Source organism: Kogia breviceps, chromosome 1 (genome assembly GCF_026419965.1).
Source record: "Kogia breviceps isolate mKogBre1 chromosome 1, mKogBre1 haplotype 1, whole genome shotgun sequence".
Classification (NCBI taxonomy): Eukaryota; Metazoa; Chordata; class Mammalia; order Artiodactyla; family Physeteridae; genus Kogia; species Kogia breviceps.
In genome coordinates this window covers 61086388-61113789 of record NC_081310.1, presented here as the reverse complement: position 1 = coordinate 61113789, position 27402 = coordinate 61086388, and the positions used below count along the sequence as shown (strand labels likewise).

The 27402-nt window shown below is 35.1% G+C and overlaps 1 protein-coding gene across 7 annotated transcripts in view; it reads left to right on the top strand.

Moving 5' to 3' along the window:
• The window catches only part of SYT14 (synaptotagmin 14), a 260496-nt gene that overhangs the window by 209507 nt on the left and 23587 nt on the right, over positions 1-27402 (top strand). For 4 of the 7 annotated variants that reach the window (XM_067032262.1, XM_067032244.1, XM_067032258.1 and 1 more), the window contains 2 exons: positions 23443-23632; positions 26403-26459. In XM_067032262.1, coding sequence (XP_066888363.1) covers positions 23443-23632; positions 26403-26459 — 247 coding nt within the window. The remainder of the gene's footprint in view (positions 1-23442; positions 23633-26402; positions 26460-27402) is intronic. The other 3 variants (XM_059041019.2, XM_059041004.2, XM_059040994.2) reach the window with 1 other exon arrangement.

Here is a 27402-nt window from a genome sequence, read left to right as displayed (position 1 = left end):
ACTTGGGCATATTTAAATATGGATGAGAAGAATCCAGTGAAGAGAGATATTTACGATGTGAGAGAAAAAGAGACATACACTATTTTTAAGAAGGTTTGGAGAAATAGAATCTAGACAACATGTGGAGAAATTGGTCTGAAATAGAAGAGATTCCTCCTTATGACAATGATAAGAAAGGAAGAGAGGATCCAGATGTAAGAAAGTTTGTAGATATTTTGGCAGGAAATTGAAGATTCCACATTGTGTGTGTGTGTGTGTGTGTGTGTGTGTGTGTGTGTGTGTGTGTGTAGCAGGAAGCAAGGATAAGTATGGAGGAAATAAATGGTGTCAAGTTATTTTAGGAGAATGAATGATTTATAATCATTGAGAAAAAGGAAAAATACATTTACTAGGGAAGTATAACAAGACTGTAAGTATAACCAGACAATGACCCAGCAAGGTTCTAATCCACTCCATTGTGTGATAACTTCCCCAGTACAATGAAGGAGTTACTAAATTCATCCATGGTTAGTATTTTGCCAGCCTACTAAGTATGTTGAATAGAGAGAGAAGCAAGGAAGTTTAAGGCAAGAGAATGATTGAAATGGTGAATCTTCATGGAGGAGGAAGTGCAGACAGGAACGGGCTGATGAACAAAATTCTAGCATCAAGGGAATGGAGGTCCAGTAAAAGTAGTGGTATTGTGAGAGTAGTAGTTGAATGAGCAACTTCGATGACTAAGAGGATGTGCTTAGCAGCTGGGGTTTTTACTTTGTAACTTTGGTGAAGAGCTAACAGAGCCTCTGATGACGCTGAGATCCAAGAAATAATGAGATTGGGAGGAAGAAATCATTAGAGGTGAGCAAATCAAATACCTTAGTGCCCATGGGTGTTAGAAGGGTCCTTTGTATAGAAATTGGATTCCCTTGAAGTCAGAAAGACGTTAGGGGAAAGGGTAAGTCTGGGAGCCCAGCGGGAATCTTCAATAAATGAGCAGGACTTACTAGATGATGAGTAGTTGAAAACATGGCCGAGAGGGAAGAGGATGGTGCAGTCAGGTGGCGGGAGCTTCGCACAGAACTGTGTTGCACAAAAATGCTTCAGGGATTTTGAAAATATATGCCTCAAATTTTTTTAAAGTACATTTTTTTCAGTGTTATGGGCAGGTTTGAGGGCTTACTCCATAATTTTATATCAGCCCCCACTGAAAGCACCTCAAATAATAATGTGAACTCTCAAGGAAGAGGATGTGAGCCCCATGTTTGAGAGGGAATTGCATAAGACACAACCTCCAGCTCCTGTGTTCACTTTCTTGATAAGCTGTTGATACTCTCCCACCAGCACCCCCATCACCAGCCCACCAGTGCTCTTCCAATAATTGCTTTCCCCAGTCTTCCTCAGCAGAAATTTTGGGACCTTGTTGATGTTACAAACTGTGCAGGAAAAAAAGTATAACATTGAATATTAAGATGAAGCCAAATTATAGAGATTCTTGATAATCAGATTTAGGTTTATTAGTAGTAAATGACTATTGGACTAAGAATAGTGAGTTCAGAATCCTGAGTCCTGGTACATTTTCTTTTTTATTGAAGTATAGTTGATTTAAATATTAGTTTCAGGTGTAAAGCATAGTGATTCAGTATTTTTGCAGATTATACTTCTTTGTAGGATATTACGAGATAATGGCTATAATTCCCTGTGCTATACAGTATATCCTTGTTGCTTATCTATTTTACACACAGTAGTTTGTATCTGTTGATTTTGTACCCCTAGTTTATCTCTCCCCACTTCTCTCTCCCCTTTGGCAACCACAAGTTTGTTTTCTATATCTGTGGATCTGTTTTGCATATACATTCATTTGTATTATTTTTTAGGTTCCACATATAAGTGATATCATACAGTATTTGTCTTTCTCTGTCTGGCTTATTTCGCTAATAAGCACAATATTCTCTAGGTCCATCCACATTGCTGCAAATGGCAAGATTTCATTCTTTTTTATGGCTGATATTCCAGTGTGTGTGTGTGTGTGTGTGTGTGTGTGTGTGTGTGTGTGTGTACCACATCTTGTTAATCCAATCACCTGTTGATTAGCACTTGGGTTGCTTCCATGTCTTGGCTATTTTAAAGAGTGCTGCTATGAAGATTGGGATGCCTGTTATCTTTTCAAATTAGTGTTTTTGTTTTTTCCATATATATACACACCCAGGAGTGGAAGTGCTGGATCATCATATGGTAGTTCTATTTTTAGTTCTTTGAGGAACCTCCATACTGCTTTCTGTAGTGGCTGTACCAATTTACTATCCCACCAACAGTGCTACAAGGGTTCCCTTTTTCTCCACATCCTCACCAACATTTGTTGTTTGTAGACATTTGATGATAGCCATTCTGACAGGTGTGAGGTGGTACCTCATTGTAGTTTTGATTTGCCTTTCTCTAATAATTATCAATGTTGAGCATCTTTGCATGTGCCTGTTAGCCATCTGTATGTCTTTGGAAAAATGTCTTTTCAAGTCTTCTGCCCATTTTTTTATGGAGTTGTTTGGTTTTTTGATACTCAGTTGTATGAGCTGTCTGTATATGTTGGATATTAACCCCTTGTTGGTCATATTTACACATGAATTCTAGAATCAGCTTCTCCATTTCTGAAAAAAATACCTTTGGAATTTTGTTAGGGATTGCATGGAATCTGTTGATTGCTTTGGGAGGTATTACCATATTAACAGTGTTAAGTCTTCCAATCCATTAATATGAGATGTCTTTCCATTTATTTAGGTCTTTAAATTTCTTTCAAAAAAATGTTTTACTGCTTTTGGTATACAAGTCTTACACTTCTTTTCTTAAATTTATTCCTAAGTATTCTATTCTTGTTGATGATTTTGTGAATGGAATTATTTCTTAATTTTGTTTTCAGATTGTTCATTGCTAGTGTATAAAAATACAGTTGATTTTTTAAATTGAAGTATAGTTGATTTACAGTGTTCTGTTAATTTCTGCTGTACAGCAAAGTGATTCAGTTTTATATATATATATATATATATATATATATATATATATATATATATATATACACCTTCTTTTTTATATTCTTTTCCATTATGGTTTATCACAGAATATTGAATATAGTTCCCTGTGCTATACAGTAGGTCCTTGTTGTTTATCCATCCTATATATAATAGTTTGCATCTGCTAACCCCAAACCCCCAATCCATCCCCCCTCACCACCTAGCCTCCTCCTTGGCAACCAGTCTGTTCTCTATGTCAAACTACTCTTGATTTGTGTATGTTTATAACACATTCTGCAGCCTTGCTTAGACACACTCATTAGTTCTAATGTTTTTTGTGTGTGTTTGGGTGTGTGTTTGTAACGTGTATGTTAGGATTTACTGTATTCAAGACCGTGTCATCTGTGAATAGAAATAATTTTATTTCTTTTTTTTCCCCCAATCTGAATGCTTTAACAGAGACTCTCTCCTTGACCAAATTTTAATCAGGCTCCCCTGAGCCCTCTTTTTGACTAGGACGCTACCTTGATCGTGGTCTTGTCTTTAACCAGCTTAGCCCAGCCCAGTCTTAGCAAAGAATCCTGCTAAGTCAGTTTAGGGAGAATCCCCCCACTTTGATATCTGGTCAAGTTCTTCATCCTCCCACTTTTGATATATAAGTCTTTGGCCTGACTTAAGCAGTAGTGCTGTTAAGTCAGTTTAAGAAGAATTTCCCTGCCCTTGATGTCTCTTCCTAGAAATTTTCCATTCACTGACCCCCTCACTCTGCTCACTGGCTACAAATCCATAGTTGTCTTTGCTATATTTGGAGGTGAGCCTTATCTCTCTCCCCAGTGTGATAATCTTGACACCTATTGCAGTAGTCCTGAATAAAGTTTTCCTTACTATATTAACAAGTGTCAGAATAATTTTTAACAGCCTTTTATTTGTTTTTCTTACTAATTGCCCTGACTAGATCCCCTAGTACAATGTTGAATTGAAATGTTGAAAGCAAACATTGTTGTCTTATTCCTGTTCTTAGGGGGAAAGCTTTCAGCCTTTGACACCTAGGCATGATATTATCTATAGGTTTTTCATATGTGTGCTTTATCACGTTGAGAAAGTTCCCTTCTATTCGTAGTTTTGTTTACTGTTTTTATCATGAAAGGATGTTGGATTTTGTCACGTTTTTTGAGATGACCATATGGTATTTGTCCTTCATTCTGTTATTATGATGTATTGCACTGGCTGATTTTCATATGTTAAATAATGTTACAGTCGTAGGATAAATTCCACTTAGTCATGATGTATAATCCTTTTTATATGTTGCAGGTTTGGTTTGGTAGTATTTTAGTGAACTGAGGATGTTTGTGATATTCATAAGAGAAATATACCTATAGTTTCTTTTCTTGTGATGTCTATGCCTGGCTTTGGTATTACTGGCCTCAAGGAATGAACTGGGAAGTGTTCCCTCCTCTTCTATTTTTTTTTAAGTTTTTTTAAAATGTAGACCATTTTTAAAGTCTTTATTGAATTTGTTACAATATTGCTTCTGTTTTATGTCTTGGTTCTTTGGCCAGGAGGCATGTGGGATCTTAGTTCCCTGACCAGGGATCGAACCCGTATCCCCTGCATTGGAGGTGAAGTCTTAACCACTGGACTGCCAAGGAAGTCCCCCTCCTCTTCTATTATGTGGAATGGTTTTTAAACATTTAGTAGTGTATTTGTTTCCTAAGCCTGCTGTAACAAACTGTGTGGCTTAAAACAACAGAAATTTATTCTTTCACAGATCTGGGGGCTAAGAAGTTTGAAATCAAGATGTTAGCAGGGTTGGTTCCTTCTGAGGGCTCTGAAGGAGAATTTGTTCCATGCTTCTCTTTTACCTCATCTTAACGTACATCTTAATAAATCTGCAAAGACCCTGATTCCAAATAACTTTACATTCATAGGTAACAAGTGTTAGGACTTTTACATATCTTTTGGAGGGCACATTCAATCCACAACAGGCAGAATTTACCAGTGAGGCCATTCTGGCCTGGGCTTTCCTTTGTGGGAAGTTTTGTTTTGTTTTGTTTTATTGCTAATTCAGTCTTTACTTGTTATAGATGTTCAGATTTTCTGTTTCTTCTTGAGTCAATTTCAGTAGTTTATGTCTTTCTATGAATTTTTCCATTTCATTTAGATTATCTAACTTGCTGAATTGTAGGTAATATTTCCTTATAATCTTCTGGAAGTTCAGTAATGATGACCCCTCTTTCATACCTTCTTCAGTAATTTGAGTGCTCTTTTTTCTTGGTCACTCTAGCTAAATGTTGGTCAGTTTCATTGATCTTTTTAAAGAATCACTTTTCAGTTTTTTGCTTTACTCTGTTGTTTTTTTTAGTCTTTCTACTCCAGTCTTTATCATTTTTCTTTTCTTTCCTTCAGGTTTAGTTTGCTCTTCTTTTCTAGTTTCTTAAGGTAGAAAGTTAGGTTATTGATTTGAAATATTTCGGTTTTTTTTTAATATAGACATTGTCTGCTGCAATTTCCCTCTAAGCTAGTTTTCACTGCATCCCATGTGATTTGATATGGTATGTTTCTCTTCTTATTCATCTCAAACTTTTTTTCTAATTTCCTTCATAGTTTTATCTTTGGCCCATTGGGTATTTATGAAAGTGTTTTTTAATTTGCACATTATGAACTTCCAAAAAAATCTTTCTGTCATTGGTTTCTAATTTAATTCTGTTGTCATTGGAGAACATAATTTGTATGATTTTCAGTCTTTTTGAATTTATTGAGACTTGTTTTTAACCTAATATATAGTCTATCCTGTTCTATTCATAGAGAAATGTTCCATGTGTACTTGAAATGAATGTGTGTTCTGCTATTGTTGGGTAGAATGTCCTGTAGATCTTTTAGATATAGTTGGTTTATAATGTTCATGTCTTTTATTTCCTTATTGATCTATCTAGTTGTTCTGCCCAGTATTGAAAATGAAGTATTGAAGGCTCCAACTATTACAGTTGAATTGTCTATTTCTCTTTTTAATTCCGTTACTTTTTGCTTTATATTTTAGAGTTCTGTTATTGGGTGCATATATACTTTTATTGTTGTATCTTCTTGATAGATTGACTCTTTTATAATTATGAAGTGTTATTTGTCTCTGGTATCAATTTTGTCTTAATAGCTATTTTGTCTGATGTTGATATAGCCACTCCAGCTCTTTTTTGGTTTCTGTTTGCATGGTATATCTTTTTTCAGTCATTTTACTTTCAATCTATTTGTATCTTTGACTCTAACTTATGATTCTTGTAGACAGCATATATTTTGTGTTATTTTCTAGTATACCATTTTAAATGCCTTGTTGTTTTTTTCACTCTTTTTAAAGTTATATTCTTAGTGGTTTCCCTGGGGATTACAATTCGCATCTTAATATAAAATAATCTAATTCAAATTAATGCCAACTTAATTTCAATAGTATACAGAAACTTTGCTCTGCTCCTTTCCCCTCTCCTTTATGTTATTATTGTCATACAAATTACATCTTTATACATTATAAGTTCATCAACAAATTTTATAGTTATTCCATGTCTTTTAAATTAGATAGTGAATAAAAGAGTTATGTATTATATTCCTGTTGCTGCTGTAACAAATCACCACAAACTTAATACAACACAAATTATTATCTTATAGTTCTGGAGGTCAGAAGTCCAAAATGTATCAGCAGGGCTGTGTTCTTTCTGGAAGCACCAGAGAAGGATCATTTTTGCTTCTTATTTTTTTCCTTTTTTCAACTTCTAGAGGCCATCTGCATTCTTGGCTCATGGCCCTTCCTTCATTTTCAAAGCCAGCAGCATAGCATCTTCATATAGCTCTCTCTCTCTTTGCCTCTTGCTCTTCTGCCTCCCTGTTATAAGGGCCCTTGTGACTACGTTGGGTACATTCAGATAATCCAGGATAATAACCCATCTCAAGATCCTTAACTTAATCACATCTACAGTCTCTTTTGCCATATAAGGTAAAATATTCATAGGTTCTGGAGATTAGGATGTGGAACTTCTAGGACCAGGGGAAGCATTATATCAGCCTACCACAAGTTACAAACTAAAATACATTTATACTGACTTCTATATTTACCTATGTAGTTACCTTTACTGATGCTCTTTGTTTCTTTGTGTGGTGCAAGTTACTGTCTAGTGTCCCTTCATTTCAGCCTAATGAACTCCTGTTAATATTTCTTTTAGTCAAGTGTATTAGTAGTGAATTCTCTCTGGTTTTGTTTATCTGGAAATTTCTTGATTTCTCCATCATTTTTGAAGGGTAGTTTTACTGGATTTTCAGTTCAGCACTTTGACTATGTCATTACACTTTCTCCTGGCCTCCATGATTTCTGGTAAGAAGTCAACTATTAATCTCATTGAGGATAACTTGTATGAGATGAATTGGGTTTTTTTTACTGCTTTCAAGGTTCTCTCTACTTCACTTTCTACAGTTTGACTCTATGTGTCTTGGTGTGAATATCTTTTAGTTTATCCTACTTGGAATTTGTTGAGCTTCTTGGATGTGTATATTAATGTTTTTCAACAAATTTGGGAAGTCTTCAGTCATTATTTCTTCAAATGTTTTCTGTACCTTTCTGTCTTCTCTCCTCCTGGAACTCCCATTATGCATATGCTGGAATGCTTGATGGTGTCTGACAGGTCTTTGAGGCTCTCTTCCTTTTCTTGATTATTTTCTTTTTCCTTCCACTCAGACTGGATAAAAACTGGACAGTCTCAGTTGACTTATCTTCAAATCTGCTAATTCAAATCTGCTGTTGACCCCTCTGTTGAATTTCTTATTTCAGTTATTATGCTTTTCAACTCCAGAATTTCTGTGTTTTTCTTTAATATTTTATATCTCATTATGGATATTCTCTATTTGGTGAGACATTGTTCTCATACTTTAATTCTTTAGACATAGTTTTCTTTAGTTCTTTGAACATATTTAAAAGATCTGATTTAAAATCTTATCTGTTAAGTCCAATATCTGGGATTCCTCAGGACAGTTTCCATTGACTGCTTTTTCTCCTGTGTATGAGCCATATTTTCCTCTTTTCTTAGCATGGCTTGTAATTTTTTTTGAAAACTGGACATTTAGAAATAATATAATGTTTCAACTTTGGAAATTGTTGCTGCTGCTGCTGCTGTTGTGTTTTTTTTTGTTTTTTTTTTTTTTGCTCTTGGGGCATGCTTTCAGTGCTCCAGTGTTAAGCTTACAACTGTGTCTTAGCTTTCACTCCATGTATGCACAAAGCCTCGAGGTCAGCTAGACATGAGAGTTTATGACCTTCTTAGGTCTTTCTTAGGCATATGCGTAGTCTTACACATGTGCATGGATTTTAGATTCCTAGGAATGTGTTGGAATTTATTGAATCCCCCTATGAACCTCTCATTCCCAAGATTTTCCTTGTAAGTTTTTCTATCAACCTCTTGTTAGCCCTAGTTGATATTGCTTTCTTGTGAGGCTGTGATGTTAAACAGTTGCCACTGATTGTTTCCAACAAACATCCTAAGTATACAGCTGTACTGTACACCTATATCAGGCTCTAAGTAAGGTCAAATCAAAACAAAGCCTGAGAATGGAGCTTTTCAGGGACTTGAAAGACAACTCAAGTAATGATAGTTCTCTGGGAATCAGACTTTGAAGAAGCTCCAAACCTTTTCTTACCCTTCCAGTGTCAGCTAGACTGCTCGTTTTCACAGCTACCATAGTTGTGAAGCTGTTGGTTTTCAAGGCTATCATGGAACTGGGGAGAGAGAGATGGGAATAGGGTAAATTTAAAATGCCCCGAAGCTTAGTTTTCAGCCACTTTTTTTGAATAAATACTTTTTGGATCATTGCAAATGTTTGGTTAATTTACAGTTCTGAAAACATTGATTTTAACAATTTTTGCCAGTATTCTTATTGCTTTTATGGAGGAACAGATTGTCAGAGGTCCTTACTTCACCATTCTCCTCTTAAGTATTTTTGAGTAGAAGTATGTCACTGTCAAAGCGAATTTTATGGACATCTAGTTTACCAGTGTCTCATGTCTTTCCCCTGGCACGGAGATTGGTGACACAGAGTGAAGTAAGTGGACTCAAAATGGTCATCCAATTAAGTAAAATCTAATAACATTATTAGAAGAGAGCTACAAGGCCCAAAGTTCAAAGAATCAAAAGTAAGTAACAGACTGAGTGGACCAGAAGGATAACCTAATTGAACATAGGAGACTTCTCCTTTGCCTGCTCTCTCCCCATCCTTCACATCCCCCATTTCTCACTCCATATACCCATGACAGAGTGCATAGACCATGGTGTACAGGAAGCATCAGAATGAGGGAAAGCTAATTAAGATGCTATTGCATTGTAGACATAAAGTTTTCTTATAGTGGTCTATTTTCAAAACATTTATCAGATGTTAGCTCATATAACCTTATAACTGGACAGGCCATGAACAAGAATCTGTATTTTATAATGGAGAAGAGTGAGACTCTGGATAGGTAAGTTACCCAGAGTTTTAGAGCTAGTAACAGGTAGCATTGCTCTCAGCTCTTTTGATTTTTTGTCAAGTATTCTTTGCATTACTAGGTGATAACACTCTCTTAGAGAAGTTTTTATAGTAAGGACAAACCAATTTTGAGATGATTTCTGGAAGAAAAAACACCAAGATGTGTCTGGTTGGATATGTGAGATTTAAAAGAGAGAAGATGCCTAAGATTTCTAGCATAGAAAGTATAATTTCTGTGCATTGCAACTATCCAGAATATAAATTCTATTCTAACATGGGAAAATAAAGATCAAATTGCTAATTCAAATTGTTAATTCAGTGAAAGAATCAGGGAAATAATTACTGAAGATTTAATTTAAGCCAAAATGTACCAATTTTGCTAATTTTCCACAAGGTGTCAGCAGCACTTTAAACAATAGCAATTGTAGAGGTTACTTGGAATGTGATATCTAAATTTGTTAAATATTATGCAAATTGGGAGTATATTATTCTGTTATTTGTTCCCACTATCAGATTGTTTGTACTTAAGTAATTGACAAATTTCATATATTATTTAGCGCTACATTCACTATTTTACTATCTGCATTATTATAGCCTTACAGCCTACTGTAGGGTTACCTAACTATAAAACTGAAGTATAAGTTTTGACTTCTCAGAAGATTCAAAATATTACATATTGGAGAAACTGGGTCAGCAGGGGGCAGCACAGTCTTATAATGTTTAAAATTTGGTCATTTGAAAGGACCATTTAGAAACAGAAGGATATAAAGACAGTGTGGTACACGGTTTTTCAAGTTTTTCAAGCATTCACATCCTTTATTTCAAATGAAATATTATTGGTAACCCAAATATATAAAGTGATTTTACTAACAGAAATCTTACCTTATAATATTTATTTATATCATCAAACACCAAAAATAATGGAGCTGTTTCTTGAACAAAAAATTTAGAATAAAATTTTTGGGATAGTACTATTTCTGTCTTCCTTTCATAAATAAGGAAATTGAGTATCAAGGAAATTTTAAAACATGTCCAAGGTCATACAGATGGCAAAATATCAGAGTTTACATGCAAACCCACTGTCTTACTTCAAAGCACAGATACTTACAATTATACAATTGCTGATAATATGTTTTAGCCTTGCTTCAGCTCTGAAATTAAATCCATATTATTTCTATTTTAAATATTACACAACAAAAAGATAAGTCTGATTCACACAGATAAGGAGTTACAAATGGTAACTTTTTAAAAACAGCTTGCTCTGCAATCTTCAAATACTTCTCAATAAACAGAAATGGCAGGTGAATCTTTAGTCCAAAATACAAAATTAAATCTCCAATACAGAAATGCACTGGTGTTCTCTAATATGTTAACAATTGGTGTAACTACGAAGAAAGTTGACAGTTATTCCATGTTTTTTAGATAAAGAAACTAAAGCATGGAGATGCTAACTACCTTGCCTAAAGTCACATTCCATAACTGACAGACCCTGGTAGTCTGACTCCAAGGTTTGCTTTCCTTACAAGTACACTGTATCACCTATCTTAATACTCATTTATGTGCATCTATAGCTATTATTTTAGTTTTTAAATAGTTAAAAATATAAAACTATTTTTAAAAAATATTTTAAAATTTCATTTTAATAATGAAATTCAATAGATTCCATTAACCACAGTTAGAAAACCAGTAGCCTTTGGATAACAGAATATAACCCAAAACTTAGGAGGCATTTTGTAATAATTTTGGGCTGTTGTTTTACAATTATCATTCTATTTCAGTTTCCAATAGTAAAAAAAAAAATTATATATTTCTATTAAAAACAGATTCAGATCATCTCATTCAAAACAAATTATTTAAAGGGAAGCTTTAACACATTTGGAATACACTGACTTGCATAGGAATAACTGTGATTCTAGCACTCTGTTAGGTTAGTGTCCAATTTTAAAAAGCTCACACCTCCCCTGGGTATGTATGTGAGGGCATTTCTGGGGTGCAGAGTCTGCACTACATTAGCAATACAATATATGTTTCCATGACTCAGATACCTTAGAGAAAGAAAGCTTTTGCAGTTTTCAGAAATATGATAGATCAGTAAGAAGACAGAGAAGTCAGCTACATTAATTTTGAAACAAAAGCCCTAGGTTTTAACATGTGCTAAAGCTGTCAGGTTACAAAAATCTTACATGATTACGCCCACTCTAACATGTTTCTCGATATCCAGTGATAATTGTAATATATTATATTTATTTCTAAATAAGTTATATTATAATCATAATAAATCAGATATTTTTTAAGTCTGTGTTTTCCTCCAGGGTAAAAAATTGCAATTTTTTGCTCAAGAGGTAAAATATACACGAAGACAGACTACGAGTGCTTCTCAAAGAAAGACCTACCTGTCACTAGCCCAACAAAGTAAATTGTGACTTCTGCCCAAGCACTCAGTCATGTGCATGTTTGCCCTTAACATTATTTTTCTGAGATGTAGACCTGAGATGTTGCTCCCGGTTCACTATGCCTCTCTTCCTCTCCACTGCTTGTAGAGCAGGTCCTGTTTTTCTCACCCCCGCATTTCACGTTTTTCACAACTTATTCTTTTCCTTAAACCATCTTTATTAAGTGCTTGCTGAGCAAGAGGTACTTTACTAATTTGGGGACATAAGAGATGAATAAAACAAAGGTTCTACCCTCAACAGACTTACAGTCTAGTAGGAAAGACAGGGCAACAGTTACAGTGCAGTATAGTAAGTTTATGATGGAAATGTTCACCTAGTTAGGTGAGTAAAATTTGGCTTCAACCTTACTTCCTAGAGCTGCATTTTCCACCCCTCTCCCCACATGCATCAGCTACACCAGATCAATTTATTTACCAAACGTGCTATCAACTTTTGGGCCTTAGCTCATCACACTGTCTAAAATGCCCGTCCTCCCCTGTGCTTTTTGAAATCCTTTTGGGGCCTACTTCAAAATCTCTTCTCAGGAATATAGTTTCTGATATCCCAGAGTTTATCACATCTACCTGTATTCTCACATAAACGTTTCAAGACATCATAGTCTACCTTAAAATGAATTCATCTCTCCCCTAGAACAGTGCTTTGTGCAGAATAGACATTCAATAAACTCTTATACTACTGACTTCCAAAACTGTTTTGTTTCTATTCAATTCTATTTCCTTCAGTAAAATAAAACAGTATTTGGTCTATTGATTACTTTTTTGCAAGTAGCCTGAAGTCTGGTCACAAATAAATTAAATCAGGATTGTGAGTTGAATAACAGTATTTCTAAATATTATTAAATAAATGAGAATATAAATATTAGATATGAAGGTATAATAGATACTGTTGATTTTCTACCAGTCTACTGTCCCCATTACTTCTTAATTCTTTCTTTACATAACATCCTATTTTGTTCAAGTAGCCAAACCTAGGTAATACATAATTCCCACAGAAAAACAATCCCCCTTGAAGATGAACTCATTAAAAAATGGTATAAGCAGAAAGAAATGATCCATCATGAATGACAGTAGACCCAAAAGATAGATAGGTTGGCATCTCTAGGACATGAACTAATAGAACACTGTGAAAGAGGTTATAAAATAAATATGTTTAAAATGAATAAAGAGCTAAAAGAAGTAACAGAAACCACAAGGAAAGAACAAGACAATACGAGAAAAGAGGCAGATTTAAATAATGACCATATGGAACTTCTGGAATGAAAAAATAGAGTCATTAAAAATAGAAGCAATGAAAAATATGAATAACAGGGTAAGGAGAATGAAGGGTAGAATGAGAATGTTAAGTATATTTTCTTATAAAAACTCCAGAGTGAGAGACTAGAAAAAGTGAGAGGCAACATTTGAAGTACATAGATCATCAGATTGAAAAAGTGCAGGTACTCATAAGCAGGATTATCAAAAATGAATCCACACCTCTAAAGATTACAGTGATAGGATGAAACACCAAAGACAAAATGATAAAAGTAACTACAGTGAAAAGATAAGGAAAGGGAACAACAACTGTCTAACAGAAAGCTTCTCAACAGCCCTAAATACCAAACGGCATTGGTATAATATCTGTAAGGTGCCAAGGCAAATAAACTACGAACTTAGAATATTATAGCCACCTAGATTATTGCTAAGGAAGCGGGTAAACTCCAGATATTTTCAGTCAAAGACCAGGAGAGTTTAGCACTCATAGCTCATTGCTGGGATAATTACTAAAGCATATACTTGTGTATGAAGAGCACTGAATTCAAAAGGAAGAAATAAGATGGAAGAAGTGATGGTGAGCCGAGAGATGGTTAAGTATGTAGAATATCTAAATAAGCAGAGATAGATCAAGCAAAAAAATACTAGCAAAGATATGAAATATTTGAGTAACACTTTAGTTTAATGTATGTATGTGGGACCTCTACTTAATAAACATAAGCCTATGTAGAACAGTTACAAATGTCAACCATATATATGCCAGGCCACAAAGGAAGTCTCCACAAATATCAAGGAGTCAATATCATATCAACTTTGTTCTTTGACCACAATGGATTGAAATTAAAAATTCATTCAAAAATATCTGTGGGGCTTCCCTGGTGGCGCAGTGGTTGAGAATCCGCCTGCCGATGCAGGAGACACGGGTTCGTGCCCTGGTCCGGGAAGATCCCACATGCCGCGGAGCAACTAAGCCCGTGAGCCATGGCCGTTGAGCCTGTGCGTCCGGAGCCTGTGCTCCGCAACGGGAGAGGCCACAACAGTGAGAGGCCCGCATACCGCAAAAAAAAAAAAAAAAAAAAAAAAAAAAAAAAAAAAAATCTGTGGCACACACACATACTACATGCTGGACATCGTTCTAGTTATTTGGTGTACGTTAATGAAAAGCAGAAATAAATTTTGACCTGCATGGAATTTAATTCATTAGGGGGGATGGGAGACTTGAGATACAGTAAAGGTAATAAATATAGTAAATATATAGTATGTGAGAAGGTTATAAGTATTATGGGTAAAAGAAACAGAGTGAACAGGATCAAGAATGCTAGTTGGAAAGGAGTTGTAATTTAAATAAGAGGTCATTGGAAACAATGTAACATGTGGGCAAAGACTTGGAAGAGAGGAAGGCTTAGTCATTTGCATATCTGGAGAAAGAACATTGCAAGCAGGTGAAACAGCCAGTCCCCAGAGCCCAGAGTACACGTGTTGTCTTCAGGAAAGAGCAAGGAGGCCCATTTAGCTAGAAATCAAGACTGAGGAGTAGAATAGTAGTAGGTAAGGTAAAAGAGGCAGTCCTCCTCCTCCTCCCACCCCTCAAATCTATATATCTAGATACGCAAACAAACAAAAAACTCTCTAAATTAACTCAGGGTCAGAGAAAAAAAGCATAATGGAAATTAGAAATATTTAGAATCAGACAAAATGAGAACACTATTAAATTTATGGTGTACAGATAAAACAATATTATAGGGAAATGTATAGCCTTAAATATATTTGTAAGAAGATAAGAGTGCAAATTGATGAGCTAAATATTCTTCAACTCAGGAAGTTACAAAAGGAAAACAAGGAGAAATTAATGAAAGAAAAAAGTAAAGAGGTTTAAAAAACAAAAGCTGGGTTTTTTTAATTACTGATAAGTTAAGTAAGCCTCTGGAGATAGATCAGGAAAGAAAAACATTACATTAAATGAAAGGGAGGACATAATCATCAATTCAGTGGAAATCTCAAAATCATAAAGAGAATACCTCTACAAAAACAAGTTTGGCAACTTAGATGAAATGAGCAATTTTTTTGGAAATATAAATTTCTAAAAACTGATTTAGGAATAATAGAAAACGTGAAATGACTTATTACCATTAAGAAATGCAATCAGTAGTCAAAAATATTCTCATAAAAGAAAGAGGAAGAAAAAAAGATAGTTCAGTTTCAAAGGCAAGTTTTACCCAACTTCAATGAACAAATAACTTTCCTGGAATAATATCTATTTGATGAAATGTGTATATATATATGTATATGTATATATATATATATATACATACACATACACACATATATGTGCATTTTTTTCTGAATTCAATTTAACATTGTTTAACTTGAGGTTTCTGCATATGTTTCTAAGTGAGATTGGTTTATAATTTTATGTTCTTCTTGTCTAGTTAGTGTCAAAATTATACATCTCAAAAGAGAAGCTGGGTATTTTTCCTTTTCATCCTCTGAAATAGTTTATATAGAATAGGAGTTGTTTGAGAGCATGGGGAAAATTTTATAAACTTTTTAAACCAATTTTATAAACTTTTTTCTTTTATGGTACGCGGGCCTCTCACCGCTGTGGCCTCTCCCGCTGTGGAGCCCAGGCTCTGGACACGCAGGCTCAGTGGCCGTGGCTCACGGGCCCAGCCGCTCCGCGGCACATGGGATCTTCCCGGACCGGGGCACGAACCCGTGTCCCCTGCATCAGCAGGCGGACTCTCAACCACTGCGCCACCAGGGAATAAACCAATCTCACAAGCATGTGTGCAGAAATGCCAATTTAAATATGTTCATATTGAATGTAGCAAAAAATAATATGTGCATGTGTATACATGCAAAATTTCTGATAAGAGCAGGAGTTTTGATAAGAACAGGAGTTTTTGTGACCATTTCTCTGTGATGATATATTCAAACATTAGTAATAGAAAAGATTTTGTTTTTGTTTTACAATTTTTGCTGTATTTTAAATCTTATCAATAAGTTTTCAGTGTTAATATGAAACAACTTTCTGTATGAAAGAGAAAATGAGAATTTTCTACTTTTTTTTCCACTCTTCATTAGCTAACTTGTATATCAGGTATGCTGTGTTCCCTGAGTATAGTAACATTCCCTTTCACTGAACCATCTTTTCCTCTTCCTTGGTTCTTGCAAGACTAAGGCCCTCAGACCCAACCCAGCAAAGAGACAGAGGGAAGTAGTCACAGTTGGTGCAACCCCTCAGTAGCAGGGGTGATAGTCCTTACTGAAGGCCAAGGGGAAAAAAAGCAGGGCAGACAAGTCAGTTGAATAGGTTCTGTAGTAGACATCTGTTTTTTCTGCCTAGCATCCATGTCTTCTGTGGCCACAGTATCCAGATTTTGCTTGGGAGACCAACTTGCTCCTGTACTTTGGATGAAGTGACTTCATTCCAAAGCCCAGAATTAGATCTCACGGGCCTTAACTAGTGAGTTCTAGGGTTTTGGTGGGAGCCATCAGGATGCTGTCTTCCTCTTTCCCACAACACTCAGAGCCACTGAAAACTCTGGCAACTTGGAGCGAAGAGTCTACCTGAGAATAAAGCCAAATTTGGGAAACAAGCCCAGGGAATGGAGGACAACTGTTTCCTAGCGACATGGGTTGAAGCCTGGATCAGTGAGCACCTGAAACTACCCTTGTATTAACTATTATATTACAGAAGCCAGTAAATTCCCTTGTGTCTTTTAAGCCAGTTAAATTTGGTAGCAGTTTGGTGGTTAAGTGCCTGAAGCTTCTCAGCACCAGGCTTCCCCGGAGGGAGGGAGACAGCCTGATGTTCTGCAGGCTGAATGAACCCTAGCGGAAGTGCAGGGGCCCATAGACGACAGGGGGGCTTGCTGCTGCCATCCAGCTCTCTGTCCTTACTTTTGGATGCTTTCTGTTTCTGTCCCTCCTGTGTTTTTGGTTGGAAGCTCTTGATGGCCTCTGTACCCTGTTGCTTTGGGGCAGACCCTTCCTGGGAGGGCCACTTCTTCACCCGCCAGTAGCCATTGTCTGTCACTTGCAACCAACAGCATCCTGATTCCAACACCACTGAAATTTAAACTATCTACCCATCCACTGCTCATCCCAGTAAGTTATCCTTTAGAGTCAATGGGTGTGTTTTTACACCTACCAAAATACAGAGTGGCTTTCCTTTACACTGGATTGGGGAGGGCGTGGAAGTGGAAGCAGGGTAAGATTTGGAGCAGCTATGCTGTTCTTGCTTTCTCCTTCCTGAAATTGCCTCTGGTTGTCTCCTCCTCACCTTGTCTGATAGGCACTCAGTGCCTTGGGGCTAGGGAAGGGCCCCTGAGGAGCGGGCACCGCTATTGGAGATGCAGCTCACCAGGTTTGCAGCAGGTGGCTGCCCTCTGGTTACACTTCAGTGCCCTCATCGCTCCATTTCCAGTAAAGTATAATGGAAGCGTTTGGGGTCAAATTACCTTAAAAAGCAGAAAATTTCTTCTAGCCACAGTGAAAAATAAATTCAACAGAAAATATTCAAATTCATAATAATTAACATTGTAAAGTTCAGCAGTTTTACCTTAAAAGTACTGAGTAGAAGTGGTTACAAGTAAGGTGGAGTCAGTTTAGTATTAATAAAAAGCCCCATACGTTTACTTAATAGGAGTTCTGTTGTATTTTCAATCTTACTTTTTTCTCTCTATATTTACAAGTTCCTACCTGATTTTAACCTGTTAGCACCATTAAAGACATGTAATGGCTGCCATAAGTACTAATTCTGCTTATGGTAAACATTATATAGAGTTTATTCACTTTTCTGCAAAATTAAATATTTATTTTTCTACTTTTACAGAATTGCTTATAATCCTTCACCCTAGGGCAGAGGACTCAGGAGGAAAGAGAAGAAGTATTAAAAAAGAAAGTATTATGTTAGATGGGAGGAAGTCATACTTTTACTTTAGGGAGCCTATGGGACGATTCCTTTAAGTAGACCCAATTATGATTGGGATTTGTTTGACTTTGGGTTAATCACCTGCAGTTACTGCCACCTAGGGAAGCCTCAATTATAAATTAATGATGGGGTCTGCAGTGAGAGTAGGTAGAGATTCCTGAATACATACTGAATGGAGCAGCATGCCCTGAGGAATAGTTGGAGGAAAGATACCACTTGAGTATATAGTATCTGTATTTAATTTGTCTTTTCTGCAGTTGCTCTATTTATATAGTTATTCTATACTGCTTTCGTTGTAATCAGTGATCCCCTTGGATTGCCACACCTATACCAACCCTGAATAGGCAGTTACACTGATGGCAATAGAAAGACCATGAGATTAGCACTTTTTCTAAGGTATAAATTCAGAATGAACTCTTCAGACAATAGTTTTTTGTTTTTTGTTTTTTCTGTTAAATACTATGTATTTCAGCTGGGCTTACTAAAATAGAATGTGATCACCAAGAATCTTATCACTCTTGCTTTTTTTTGTTGGGCTTAGAGACAAGGACATTTTTTGCAGCAGTAAAGGAGGGAGATAAGTTATCTGGTTTTCTCAGGAGCAAGAAAGACCTTTCCCAAGACTTTCTCGGGACATCACTTTGTTGCACAAAATTGGCAATATGACCTCTGTGTTGATAAGAAAATATTAGATTCACATCTTACTATCTGACAGTTGGTTAATATGAAAAATGCTATACTATGAAAAATGTATTTCACAGTATTCTAACAGATGCTGCTAGTATAATAGCCTAATGTAGCAAATGCACCAAATGTGCTTGAGCATGTTTTTGACACTATTTTCATAAGTGATGATATATCCTAATTGAAACTTACTAAAATTATGTTTTCTCCTCCAACTGTCATGAAAACATACCAAACTATGTGTTTTGTGTACCCATGATTTAGGAATATAAGATTTATCTTCCTTTTGGTTTTCTCCTCTATGGTTTAGAGTTAGATTTGAAAATACGAGATTTTTATCCCTCTGAATATTAGTACCGTGAGCTAATTCAGTCACCAAGTATGTATTAATTCTCCTTGATTACTTGGATAGGCCAACCTAGATTCAAACTTGAAGACTTGTATAAGACATTTTTAGATTTTTTTAAATCTAAAAATCTAAATCTGTAATTTTTAAATCTAAAAACTTGTTATAGAAAATAGTATTATAGTCTCTTTTTTTTAACTCATGGAGTGAATCCCTTTAGGAATGTTCAAAGAAAGTCCTACACATTTTTATTATTATTAATTTGTATATGTTGTATACTTGTATCATGCAATTCTTTCATTAAACCTTTTTTCTTGTGAAAGCAAACACATAGTAGAAAAGTGTAAAAGGCAGAAATGTACAACCCATCTAACTACCGTCCAGGTCAAGAAATAAAACATTACCAGTACCCCTCAGAAGCCTCCATGTCCTTTCTAATCACTCTTTCTTCTCTCCCCACCCCTAGAGTTAACCACAATTTTGACTTTTCAATTAATCACTTTCTTGCTCTCTTTATAGTTTTACCACCTATTCATACATCTGAAATACTATGGTTTAGTTTTGCCTGGTCTTAATTTGGTTTTTGTTTTGGTTTTTTGTTGTTGAAATTTACATAAATGGAACCATACAGCTAAATATCCTTTTAGGTTCAAAATTTTGCACTCAAAATCATGTTTGTAAATGTAGTTATAATTAGTTTCATTGCTGTATAATGTATATATACCGTATGTACAGTATAGTTGCTGAATTATATGAAGTCACCACAAATTGTTTATCTGTTCCACTCTTTGGGGTCATTATAAATAATGCTACTATGGACATACTTTCATATGTCTCTTGGTAAACATTGCACATATTCCTGATCGAGATGTATATATATGGAATTGACAGGTATTATGGTATGTGTATTTTTAACATTTTAAAAAAACATATCACTTTACACTATAACCATTGGAATATGAGACTTCCCATTTCTCTGTGTCCTCACCACACTATTGTTTTAGCCCAGCTCTTTGTTGTGTAGTGTTAGCTCATGGTTTTAATTTCCTCTTCCTTGATTAGTAATGAAGTTGAACATCATCTCACATATTTATTGACCATTCTTTTGTGAAAGTGCTGGTTCAAGTATCTGTCAAGTGTTTTTATATTGTGTTGTCTTTTTCTTATTGATTTATAGGTATTCTTTACATATTTGGGATTTGAGCTAATTGTGAAGCATATGTGTTTCAGAGGTGTTCCACCTTTGTTGTAAATTAACTGTCTATTATGCATGGATTAATTAGTGGACTTTCTATTTAACAGTCTCTTAGACATTGTTTTATCACATTGTCTTAAATAATGTACCTTTATTATAAATTTTGATACTCAGTAGAGCAGAGCCCCCATCTTATAATTTATTTTATTATTTTTATTGTGGTAAGAACATTTAACATGATATCTACCCTTTAAGAAATTTTAAGTGTACAATATTGTTAACTGTAGATATAATGTTGTACAGCAGATCTCTGGAACTTAATCATCTTGCAGAACTGAAACTTTATACCCATTGAACAGCAACTCTCCATTTCTCACTCCTCCAGCCCCTAGCAACCCCCATTCTACTCTCTGCTCCTATGACTATTTTAGATATCGCATATAAATGGAACCACACAGTATTTGTCTGTGACTGACTTATTTCACTTAGCATAATGTCCTCCAGGTTCATCCGTGTTCTCACATATGGCAGATTTCCTTCTTTTTTAAGACTAAATGATATTTCATTGTATATATATACTGCATACATTTTAGAATTAGCTTGTCAAGTTCCACAAAGAAACCTGTTGAGATCTTGATTATGATTGCATTTAATCCATCAATTTGGAGACAGTATTGAAAAATTGAACCTTATAATTCATAACATATAAGATTTATATATGATTTATATATAGTATATATAGCACTTCTAAATTTCTCTCAATAATAGTCATAGTTTTCTGTATAGAGTCCTTGCATGTCATTTGTATATTTATTCCTAGATGTTTTATATTTTATGTTGTAATAAATGTTATTTTGAAATAAATGTTATTTTCGGATTTGTTCCTGGTATATAGCAATATATGGATTCTTAAATTTTACTTTTGCAGGCAACTGTAATACCTCTGTGGAGTTGATTAGATTTCACGTGTGCATAACTATGTAGTATGCACATAAGGACAGTCCAAGTCATTATACCTTTTATTTCATTTTATTGCCTTTCATAAGGCTAGGACCTTCACTGGCTGGAATCTCCAGTGCAATGCTGATTAGAAGGCGTAATAGTTGACATCATTGTCACATACCAATTTCAAAGGGGAAACATTAAAAAAAATTAAGTATGATGTTACACGTTGCTCGATTTGGTTTGCTCAGCATTTATTTAGAATTTTGAATCTAAGTTTATGAATGAGAAAATCCTGTAATTTTTTAATAATGTCCTTGTCAGGTTTTGGCTTTAGGTTTTGCTAGTTTCTTACAGGAAACTGGGGAGTGTTTCCTCTTTTCCTGTTATCTGAAAGAGTTTGCATAAGACTAATATTATTAATTAGAAGTCACTATTGTAGCCATCCAGCTAAAGTTTTTGAGTTTTATTTTGTTGGTTTTGGAAAGGTTTTTAACTGCAAATTCAATTTCTTCAGTAAGACTGTTCAGATATTCTATTTCTTCTTGTGTCCATTTTGCTTAGTTGTACTATTCTAGGAATATGTCCATTTCGTCAAAATTTCAAATTTGTTGGAAGAAAGCTGTTCTTACTCATTTTTTAAAAATCTTTTCATGGCCTATAGAATATGTAGTAGTGTCTTTTTTCATTCCTGATATTTTTTCATTTGTGCCTTGTCTCTTTTTTTCTTAATTGGACTAACATTTATCTATTTTTGTTAATCTTTTCAAATAACTTATTTTCATTATCATTTAGTTACCCATGGATTATTTATATTTGTATCCTTAATTTCCAGATTTATGAATTTTCTTCACTAGAACTTAGTTTGGATTTCTAACGGATTCAAAAAACATTCTGAATGATTTACATCGTTTGAAATTCATTTTTGAAATTCATTTGCTTTTTAAAATTAATTTATTTATTTATTTCTTTGTTTTTGGCTGCATTGGGTCTTTGTTGCTGCACGCAGGCTTTCTCTAGTTGCAGCAAGTGGGGGCTACTCTTCATTGTGGTGTGCTCCTCTTGTTGTGGAGCATGGGCTCTAGGCACATGGGCTTCAGTAGTTGTGGCTCACAGGCTTGGTTGCTCTGTGGCATGTGGGATCTTCTCAAACCAGGGATTAAACCTGTGTCCCCTGCATTGGCAGGCGGATTCTTAACCACTGTGCCACCAGGGAAGTTCCCATTTGCTTTTTTAATAAATATTTTTGTAAAAAATCCACTACATGCTTGAGAAAATGTATGATTTATAGTTGTAGGATGGAGTGTTCTGCATATTACCATTAGGTCAGTTTTACTTATTGTGATATTTGAATCTTCTACATCATTACTATATTTATTTGCCTGCTTGTTTGGTCAGTTACTGAAAGGAGTATGTGGACAACCCCACTGGTTGTGGATTTGCCTATTTCTCTTTCTAGTTCTGGCAATTTTTGCTTCTTTTATTTTGAGCCCATGTTATTAAATAATGCAAATTTGGAATTACTTTATATTCCTGATAAGTTTGCAGTTTTCCTCTTTATCTCTAGTAATAGTTACTGCCTTAAAGCTAACCTTGGCTGATACTAATGTAGTTACACCGATTTTCTTTTGGTTATTATTTGCATGGTAAATATTTTCCCACCCTTTTTTTTTCAATTTCTGTATATCAGTGTTTTACATATTGACTTACGAGTAGCAGATTTTGTGTTTATTTAATCAAAGTCTGCCAATCTTTGTCTTGAAAGGACAGTTAAGACATTTACATTTAATGTAATTGAGTCTGAATCTGTGTTGGTCTTTTAAGGTCAATACATCTTTTAAACAATTTTTTACATTCAGGAAAGAGTTCATTGACACCTATGAGTTTAAGAAATTTCTCTTCTCTGATTTGTATCCAAACATGCAAGAATTTATGAGACCTTCTCATCTCCTGTCATTCCTTTGACTGCTGTATAATGAAAAGAGATCCAGGAACTAAAATATGCTAAGAACATTTCTAATCTAGTGTTTTGAGAATTATGCTTACAACTCTTGTTTTTATCATGACTTATCTACCTAATTCCAATAAACAGGGCATTACCAATGTATCTATTAATATATCTTTTTTTACATAATACTATAAAGATTTCATTTTTGATTGCAGGGTTGTAACTCCCAAATGAGCGTGTCAGAAGTCTCCTGTAGTGAAAGTACATCTTCCTGCCAGTCTCTTGAACATGGCTCAGTTCCAGAAATTCTCATTGGCCTGCTTTATAATGCCACAACTGGAAGACTATCAGCAGAAGTGATAAAAGGCAGCCACTTCAAAAACTTGGCAGCAAACAGACCACCCAGTGAGTGAAAAATATTTTTCTTAATTCTAGTGTTTTCTGTACTTATGAGACTCGCAGTGTAGGGGTTTCAGTCCTATCATTTAGTCTTAACCAATCAATGATGGTTTAATCATCAGCTAATCTGTTTCATGTTTTCTATTTCCAGCCATTTGGGAAGTAGAAAGATCTGAAATTCAAAATATTAATTGTAAGGTGACAAGACTTTTTCAGCATCTGCAGAATGAATTAGCCCTATCATAGCCATTATCTTCTAATGCCAGAAAAAGTTACAGGTTTTTTTAAAGGTAGTAACATTCCACAAATATGAGGAGGAATGCTTATAGCTGTTGTTTTTAACTGAAGATTGATGTCACGTTTTCTGTCTGCGTGCAGTACTGTGAACTAATGTGTATACTTCTATATTTTTCCTTCTTTTCTCCCTTAACAATTTAAGAAAAAAATGTTTCTTCACATTTTTCCTCCTTTAAAATTATAAATCAGTACTGCCAGCAGAATCTTTTCTTAAATGGAATGTGCTTTGCTTTTACCAGGACAAACAGAATAAGGAATAGTTTGATATTTATGCTCGATGCTAGGAAAGGAAAGCTAGATGGTATAGATACCTCTGCCCTGTCTATATGCCTCTCACTCTTCTCTCTCCTTATCTCTCTCCCAACTCAGGAGGCTGGGGATAGGTTATGCACAGAAAAATTGTCACGCATTATACCTCCAAAATTGTTTAGTGTTATCTGTAGAAATAAACTGGGAAAGTAGCAGCCTCTTTATATTTCTCTAAAATTAAAGCTGTTAATAACAGCCTAAACTCAAAATTTGAAAGGAAATCTTGAATAATAATGGCAACCTTAAATTTGTTTAACAATTTCTCACAGACTTGCTTGAAGCAATATTTCACTCCAAGTATCAAATAACTTTTGGAGGGGAAACTTTTTCCACCCTTGAATTAACTTTACTTCTAAATATCCTAAAAATTATTTTTTCAATCAAAGTGAAAAGTCATAAAAATATATTTAGTGTGCCCTCAGTAGTACTGGAAACCTCACTTCTTACATACATCATGCAATGTATCTGTCCCTTCATTAATCGTCAGAAGGCCAAAATTAGATTTCTACTTCTACCCTTGGACGAGTGACCTAACTTCCCTAAGGCTGTTTCTTTTTTTTTTTTTTTTTTTTTTTTTTTGTGGTATGCGGGCCTCTCACTGTTGTGGCCTCTCCCGTTGCGGGGCACAGGCTCCGGATGCGCAGGCTCAGCGGCCACGGCTCACGGGCCCAGCCGCTCCGCGGCATGTGGGATCCTCCCGGACCAGGGCACGAACCCGTATCCCCTGCATCGGCAGGCGGACTCTCAACCACTGCGCCACCAGGGAAGCCCTAGGCTGTTTCTTATATGTAAAATTAAGGTTGTGTTTCTCACAGGGTAACTGTGATACTCAGATCGGATAAAGGCACATAAAAAGGATGGAATTATTATTGTCCCCTTTATCCTTTCAGAAGGAAACATTCAGAGGGTGGAAAAAAGCAATTACTAACTAGAGTAAAGAGCTTTGGAAGTGTGACTTGAGTATGACTTGGTTATCTTCATTAATCCACACTAGGAATGCAAACTCAAATGGCCTGGGAAGTAACTTAAATGAGCAGAATTTGTAGAGAAAGAGGAGCATGGAGAGGCCTGTGATAAAGGCAGGGGTGCACACCCTGCCTTAAGACATTCAGATTCAAAATTTTTGAACATGGTCTATTATTTGGGGTTACATTCAGCCACAAGCTGTCAGTTTGCAATTCCTGCTTTAGCTAATAGTTTAATTTTTTGACAAATCTTTAACTTGAAATGCTAGAAAGCAGCAGAATGAAATGACAGATTTGCCTTTCTGTCCTTGCTGAACCCACTCTGATAGAAACAGAGAAACACTAATCAGAACTAAAATGAAGCAGTGGGTGGGTGGAGGTAGGGGTGGACAATAAATAAGTTAAGAGAGATTTACATCCACAACATAGAGTAGTAGATCTATCAGGTTAAAGAATAGGTTATAGCAATTTCCATTATTTTAGAATTAGATCTTCAGTAGGAGAACAGTTCATGGTATTAGCTGGGAAGTAACTAGTAGGTAAATATAAGTCAACATTAAAACTAATTATATGAAGTAGAGTATTTATAAAGTAAAATATGACAGTTTTATCAGTTTGTCTATTGTATATAAGATTGTGACCCTTCATTTATACCTAGGTTCTAAACTTTGAACTATGTTATAGACTGACTAATCCAATTTTTATCCCAAAGGAACAGTGGTAACATTCAAGAACAAAAATTTTGGTAGTTCTATTTTATTTTGCATAACTTAATTTTATATTACATTGGGAGTAAAAAAAAGTGTTTGAAATGTTAAATATTGCATGGATAAACTTAAAAATTTAGAAAAAAAAAATAATGATCCTTTAATGACTTTTATTCAGTCTTTTATGGTCCAATAACTTGCATGATTCTATGTTCAATGTGCTTTAGACCCAGAATATATCATTATAAAGGTGTCCCCCTTTAAAACAGTGTAATTTTTGTTTAAGATTACACAATGACCTTAAAAATTCTCATTCCATGAAATTTACCCAACATATCCTTTTTACAACCCTCTACCTGAATTAAAATGCTAAAGTTTTGTGTTCTTCCACTCCAATGAACAGTGTTTCCTCTTTAATTCTAACCTTTGACCCTCTTTCACCCAACAATTGACATCTGGTCATTATTTCTTTTACTGCTTTCCACCCCCTGTTGTCAGATGGACTGTTCTGTTGTCTAAAACACTTGATAGGTGGACAGGTTTATATAATCCGAGGTGAGTTCCTGTAGAGGCTAATTGGATGTTGTCTTTTCATGCAAAAACAAAATACCCTAAAACTTGCCAGCAGTGAAGCTGTCCACCATGTTGATTTCCAAAAAAATGCACATTTACTATCTGTGGTACTTTAAATAAAACTAACTTAGAATTTATCTCTGATTATGGATGATGGTATTCAGAGTATCTATAAAACTAGCAAAACTTTTTAAATTAAACGTTTATTTTTTCATTCATTATATTTTGATTCATAAGTAGAAATAGATATTTCATGAGAAATATTGCAATTTTCATTAAAATTAATTGAAATTTTGATATGAAGTACACATGATGGATCTACATGCTGAAGATAATTTGCATGAGTCTAAAGAACTTGAAAACACAGTTGTTTGAAAAGAGGGTTTTTCTCCCAAGTAACCAGGTAATGAATTGTTATGTTTCACTTGGTACAGTAAACATCACATCAATTTTTTTTTTATATAATTCATGAAAATAGTTAAGATACCATACCTAAAATTTCACATTAAATTGTGCCAAAAAGGAATCCTGTAGTATTTAACTATCCAAAAAGCACATTAAATGTATTCTTGCATGAAACCAGGAGAAAGTTTTACTTGATTTGCTAAACTTTGAGCCCTTAGTGCATTTGGCTTCATTTTGGCCCTTAAATGTTTTAAAAATATATTTAAAAACCACATCCATGCAGAGATTTTTTTGACATTTCATCCTAAGCTGTTTTGATGTCAGCTTTGCATTCTTGTCTTTCTCTTTTCCTCCTTACCATTTGCCTTCATTTCTATTCGTTTGTTTATTCTTACACTCTGAAAGCACAGTGGAATGCTTTACAGTGTTGTGGCTAATTGAGCTTGCTAAGTGTTTATTAATGCTATGATGTCCTGCTTAGTGAAGCTGAACGGGGGTGGGGATGGGAAGGGTGGGTAGT